The following is a 7,018-nucleotide window of genomic DNA, read 5'->3' on the forward strand; positions in this document are numbered from 1 at the left end:
GTTAGGGGTAGGGTTAGGGTTTCGGTATGTGCACACGTATTCTGGTCCTCTGCGGATTTTTCCGCAGCGGATTTGATAAATCCGCAGTGCTAAACCGCTGCGGATTTATGGCAGATTTACCGCGGTTTTTCTGCGCATTTCACTGCGGTTTTACAACTGCGATTTTCTATTGGAGCAGTTGTAAAACCGCTGTGGAATCCGCAGAAAGAAGTGACATGCTGCGGAATGTAAACCGCTGCGTTTCCGTGCAGTTTTTCCGCAGCATGTGTACAGCGATTTTTGTTTCCCATAGGTTTACATTGAAATGTAAACTCATGGGAAACTGCTGCGGATCCGCAGCGTTTTCCGAAGCGTGTGCACATACCTTTAGAATTAGGCTATGTGCACACGGTGCGGATTTGGCTGCGGATCCGCAGCGGATTGGCCGCTGCGGATCCGCAGCAGTGTTCCATCAGGTTTACAGTACCATGTAAACCTATGGAAAACCAAATCCGCTGTGCCCATGGTGCGGAAAATACCGCACGGAAACGCTGCGTTGTATTTTCCGCAGCATGTCAATTCTTTGTGCGGATTCCGCAGCGTTTTACACCTATTCCTCAATAGGAATCCGCAGGTGAAATCCGCAGTAAATCCGCAGGTAAAACGCAGTGCCTTTTACCCGCGGATTTTTCAAAAATGGTGCGGAAAAATCTCACACGAATCCGCAACGTGGGTACATAGCCTTAGGGTTAGGGTTGGGTTGGAATTAGGGTTGTGGTTAGGGTTAGGGGTGTGTTGGGGTTAGGGTTGTGGTTAGGGGTGTGTTGCGGTTAGGGTTGTGGTTAGGGTTACGGCTACAGTTGGGATAAGGGTTAGGGGTGTGTTGGCGTTAGAATTGAGGGGTTTCCACTGTTTAGGCACATCAGGGGTCTCCAAACGCAACATGGCGCCACCATTGATTCCAGCCAATCTTTCATTCAAAAAGTCAAATGGTGCTCCTTCCCTTCCGAGCCCCGACGTGTGCCCAAACAGTGGTTTACCCCCACATATGGGGTATCAGTGTACTCAGGACAAACTGGGCAACAATTACTGGGGTCCAATTTCTCCTGTTACCCTTGAGAAAATAAAAAATTGCTTGCTAAAACATCATTTTTGAGGAAAGTAAAATGATTTTTTATTTTCACGGCTCTGCGTTGTAAACGTCTGTGAAGCACTTGGGGGTTCAAAGTGCTCACCACATATCTAGATAAGTTCCTTGGGGGGTCTAGTTTCCAAAATGGGGTCACTTGTGGGGGGTTTCTACTGTTTAGGCACACCAGGGGCTCTGCAAACGCAACGTGACGCCCGCAGACCATTCCATCAAAGTCTGCATTTCAAAACGTCACTACTTGACTTCCGAGCCCCGACATGTGCCCAAACAGTGGTTTACCCCCACATATGGGGTATCAGCGTACTCAGGACAAACTGGGCAACAATTACTGGGGTCCAATTTCTCCTGTTACCCTTGAGAAAATAAAAAATTGCTTGCTAAAACATCATTTTTGAGGAAAGAAAAATGATTTTTTATTTTCACGGCTCTGCGTTGTAAACGTCTGTGAAGCACTTGGGGGTTCAAAGTGCTCACCACATATCTAGATAAGTTCCTTGGGGGGTCTAGTTTCCAAAATGGGGTCACTTGTGGGGGGTTTCTACTGTTTAGGCACACCAGGGGCTCTGCAAACGCAACGTGACGCCCGCAGACCATTCCATCAAAGTCTGCATTTCAAAACGTCACTACTTGACTTCCGAGCCCCGACATGTGCCCAAACAGTGGTTTACCCCCACATATGGGGTATCAGCGTACTCAGGACAAACTGGGCAACAATTACTGGGGTCCAATTTCTCCTGTTACCCTTGAGAAAATAAAAAATTGCTTGCTAAAACATCATTTTTGAGGAAAGAAAAATGATTTTTTATTTTCACGGCTCTGCGTTGTAAACGTCTGTGAAGCACTTGGGGGTTCAAAGTGCTCACCACATATCTAGATAAGTTCCTTGGGGGGTCTAGTTTCCAAAATGGGGTCACTTGTGGGGGGTTTCTACTGTTTAGGCACACCAGGGGCTCTGCAAACGCAACGTGACGCCCGCAGACCATTCCATCAAAGTCTGCATTTCAAAAGTCACTACTTCCCTTCTGAGCCCCGACGTGTGCCCAAACAGTGGTTTACCCCCACATATGGGGTATCAGCGTACTCAGGAGAAACTGGACAACAACTTTTGGGGTCCAATTTCTCCTGTAACCCTTGGGAAAATAAAAAATTCTGGGCTAAAAAATTATTTTTGAGGAAAGAAAACGTATTTATTATTTTCACTGCTCTGTGTTATAAACTTCTGTGAAGCACTTGGGGGTTCAAAGTGCTCACCTCACATCTAGATAAGTTCCTTTCGGGGTCTAGTTTCTAAAATGGGGTCACTTGTGGGGGGTTTCTACTGTTTAGCCACATCAGGGGCTCTGCAAACGCAACGTAACGCCCGCAGAGCATTCCATCAAAGTCTGCATTTCAAAATGTCACTACTTGACTTCCGAGCCCCGACATGTGCCCAAACTGTGGTTTACCCCCACATATGGGGTATCAGCGTACTCAGGAGAAACTGTACAACAACTTTTGGGGTCAAATTTCTCCTTTTACCCTTGGGAAAATAATAAATTGCAGGCTAAAAAATCATTTTAGAGAAAATAAAATTTTTATTTTATTTTCATGGCTCTGCGTTATAAACTTCTGTGAAGCACTTGGAAGTTCAAAGTCCTCACCACACATCTAGATTAGTTCCTTTAGGGGTCTAGTTTCCAAAATGGGGTCATATGTGGGGGATCTCCAATGTTTAGGCACACAGGGGCTCTCCAAACGTGACATGGTGTCCGCTAATGATTGGAGCTAATTTTCCATTTAAAAAGCCAATTGGCGTGCCTTCCCTTCCGAGCCCTGCCGTGCGCCCAAACAGTGGTTTACCCCCACATATGGGGTATCAGCGTACTCAGGACAAACTGGACAACAACATTTGCGGTCCAATTTCTCCTATTACCCTTGGCAAAATAGGAAATTCCAGGCTAAAAATCATTTTTGAGGAAAGAAAAATTATTTTTTATTTTCATGGCTCTGCATTATAAACTTCTGTGAAGCACCTGGGGGTTTAAAGTGCTCAATATGCATCTAGATAAGTTCCTTGGGGGGTCTAGTTTCCAAAATGGGGTCACTTGTGGGGGAGCTCCAATGCATAGGCACACAGGGGCTCTCTAAACGCGACATGGTGTCCGCTAACAATTGGAGCTAATTTTCCATTCAAAAAGTCAAATGGCGCGCCTTCCCTTCCGAGCCCTGCCGTGTGCCCAAACAGTGGTTTACCCCCACATATGAGGTATCGGCGTACTCGGGAGAAATTGCCCAACAAATTTTAGGATTCATTTTATCCTATTGCCCATGTGAAAATGAAAAACTGAGGCGAAAAGAATTTTTTTGTGAAAAAAAAAGTACTTTTTCATTTTTACAGATCAATTTGTGAAGCACCTGAGGGTTTAAAGTGCTCAATATGCATCTAGATAAGTTCCTTGGGGGGTCTAGTTTCCAAAATGGGGTCATTTGTGGGGGAGCTCCAATGTTTAGGCACACGGGGGCTCTCCAAACACGACATGGTGTCCGCTAACGATGGAGATAATTTTTCATTCAAAAAGTCAAATGGCGCTCCTTCCCTTCCGAACCTTACCATGTGCCCAAACAGTGGTTTACCCCCACATGTGAGGTATCGGCGTACTCATGAGAAATTGCCCAACAAATTTTAGGATCCATTTTATCCTGTTACCCATGTGAAAATGAAAAAAATTGAGGCTAAAAGAATTTTTTTGTGAAAAAAAAGTACTTTTTCATTTTTACGGATCAATTTGTGAAGCCCCCGGGGGTTCAAAGTTCTCACTATGCATCTAGATAAGTTCCTTGGGGCGTCTAGTTTCCAAAATGGGGTCACGTGTGGGGGAGCTCCAATTTTTAGGCACACGGGGGCTCTCCAAACGTGACATGGTGTCCGCTAAAGAGTGGAGCCAATTTTTCATTCAAAAAGTCAAATGGCGCTCCTTCCCTTCCAAGCCCTGCCGTGCGCCCAAACAGTGGTTTACCACCACATATGAGGTATCAGCGTACTCAGGACAAATTGGACAACAACTTTCGTGGTTCAGTTTCTCCTTGTACCATTGGGAAAATAAAAAAAATGTTGCTAAAAGATAATTTTTGTGACTAAAAAGTTAAATGTTCATTTTTTCCTTCCATGTTGCTTCTGCTGCTGTGAAGCACCTGAAGGGTTAAAAAACTTCTTGAATGTGGTTTTGTGCACCTTGAGGGGTGCATTTTTTAGAATGGTGTCACTTTTGGGTATTTTCAGCCATATAGACCCCTCAAACTGACTTCAAATGTGAGGTGGTCCCTAAAAAAAATGGTTTTGTAAATTTCGTTGTAAAAATGAGAAATCGCTGGTCAAATTTTAACTCTTATAACTTCCTAGCAAAAAAAAATTTTGTTTCCAAAATTGTGCTGGTGTAAAGTAGACATGTGGGAAATGTTATTTATTAACTATTTTGTGTCACATAACTCTCTGGTTTAACAGAATAAAAATTCAAAATGTGAAAATTGCGAAATTTTCAAAATTTTCGCCAAATTTCCGTTTTTATCACAAATAAACGCAGAATTTATTGACCTAAATTTACCACTAACATGAAGCCCAATATGTCACGAAAAAACAATCTCAGAACCGCTAGGATCCGTTGAAGCGTTCCTGAGTTATTACCTCATAAAGGGACACTGGTCAGAATTGCAAAAAACGGCCAGGTCATTAAGGTCAAAATAGGCTGGGTCATGAAGGGGTTAAGCACGGACACAGTGTGGCTCCACGTCTAACGCAAGGACGCCATACTGCTCCGCGTCTAATGCACGGATGCCGTGTGGCTCAACGTCTAACGCACAGACACCGTACCGCTCCATGTCTAGCGCACGGACGCCGTACCGCTGCATGTCTAGCGCACGGACGCCGTACCGCTGCATGTCTAGCGCACGGACGCCGTACCGCTGCATGTCTAGCGCACGGACGCCGTACTGCTGCATGTCTAGCGCACGGACGCCGTACCGCTGCATGTCTAGCGCACGGACGCCGTACCGCTGCATGTCTAGTGCACGGACGCCGTGTGACTCCACGTCTTACGTACGGACACCGTGTGGCTCCACGTCTAACGCAGATGCTGTACTGCTCCATGTCTAACGCATGGATACCACACCGCTCCACATCTAATGCACGGACACCGCAGCACTCCATGTCTAACGCTCAGACGCCGTGTGACTCCACGTCTAACGCACAGATGCCGTACCGCTCCACGTTTAACGCACGGATGCCACACCACTCCAAATCTAACCCACAGACGCCGTACCACTCCACGTCTAACAAACGGACGCCATATGGCTCCACGTCTAACGCACAGACACCGTACCCCTCCATGTCTAACGCACGGACACCATACCGCTCCATGTTTAACGCACGGACGCCGTGTGACTCATTACGTACGGACGCCGTGTGATTCCACGTCTAACGAACAGATGCCACACCGCGCCACATCTTACACACAGACACCGTACCACTCCATGTCTAACGCAAGGACGCCGTATGGCTCCACGTCTAACGCACAGATGTCGTACCGCTCCACGTCTAACGCACGGATACCACACTGCTCCACATCTAATGCACGGACACCACACCGCTCCATGTCTAACGCACGGACGCCGTGTGACCCCACGTCTAACGCACAGATGCCGTACCGCTCCACGTTTAACGCACGGATGCCACACCGCTTCACATCTAACGCACGGACACCACACTGCTCCACCTTTAACCCAGAGGCCATACCGCTCCTCGTCTAAAGGACGGACGCCATACCGCCCCCTCGTCAAGTGCACACAATATGGACCCATTCCGTCCCACCATACTGTGTAATATACGGTCACGGGTGGCATAACGCCACTTACGATGATACGATTTGTGTTGGTGTCATTACAGCAGGGCAGGTAACACCACACAGTCCTACTGAGCAGCTCTGACGCCCCATCCCCACAGAGGCGCCATATGCAGCCCTCACGGACCCCACTCATTCTCCACATTACCAGTGAGAATTAGCGGTCTAACATCAATGTATATTCCCAACCAGAAGCTCCCTGACAATGGCCAGCACTGTGTGAGAAAATGGGCCTTTAATGGGTGGTGGAACATACAAATAGTAGGGTATCACCCGCTGCAGCCGCCAATACACCCCACTACCGGGTCACCCCATTTAATAAGCTAAACACTTACTCCGCCTCCGCCATATTGGCACACCTCGGCGAGGGTGTACGGGATCATAGAGTCCAGAGAAGAGAGCGCCGCCTCCTGCTGACGTCATACAGGCTGAGGCGCTGCAAGTGGTGAGACGTCGCTTGTTACCATGGTAACACGTCAGCGGAGCGAAGCTGTGTGACGTGTGAGATTCCAGTATCCTGGTGGGAGGGGCTGTGAGCGGTCACTGGTCACACTCACTCCTGGTGGCCACAGGCTCTGGCAAGTGACCACCATGGTGCTGAGGGGATTTCACCTCAACCTCAGACCCCACTGCCAAAGTCAAGTTTTAGTTTTCTTCCTCACCTTCATCAAAGAGCCATCACTTTTTTATTTTTTTGTCCACACATCTCCCTGAGGGCTTGTCTTTTGCAGTTTTGACTGACACCGTTGATTTTAGCATATAATTTTTTAAAAAAATTAGGGAAAAGATTCCAAATGCTGTCACATCTCCCTGAGTTTGCTGGCAAACCCAGGACTAATAATGGCGGGTCACTTGAATCAGTGTTTAATTGGTACAGGAAAGATAAATATCTTGGTTCCGTGTTAGCCAGTAGGAACCTTTCCTTGCAACCAGAAAAAATGTAAAACCTGTCCATTTATAATGACCATGGACAAGATAAAGATCCCCAATTCACATCAGGACTACAAGATCCCAG

The 7,018-nt window shown here is 47.0% G+C and overlaps 1 protein-coding gene across 1 annotated transcript in view; it reads right to left on the bottom strand.

Moving 5' to 3' along the window:
• SLC9A8 (solute carrier family 9 member A8) overlaps nucleotides 1-6,422 on the bottom strand; it is a 71,080-nt gene extending 64,658 nt beyond the window's left edge. The window contains exon 1 of the mRNA XM_069750816.1: nucleotides 6,339-6,422. Within this exon, the coding sequence (XP_069606917.1) occupies nucleotides 6,339-6,352 (14 nt within the window). The 5' untranslated portion in view covers nucleotides 6,353-6,422. The remainder of the gene's footprint in view (nucleotides 1-6,338) is intronic.
• Nucleotides 6,423-7,018: the final 596 nt, after the last annotated feature.

This window comes from Ranitomeya imitator, chromosome 2, assembly GCF_032444005.1.
Source record: "Ranitomeya imitator isolate aRanImi1 chromosome 2, aRanImi1.pri, whole genome shotgun sequence".
Taxonomy (NCBI): domain Eukaryota; kingdom Metazoa; phylum Chordata; class Amphibia; order Anura; family Dendrobatidae; genus Ranitomeya; species Ranitomeya imitator.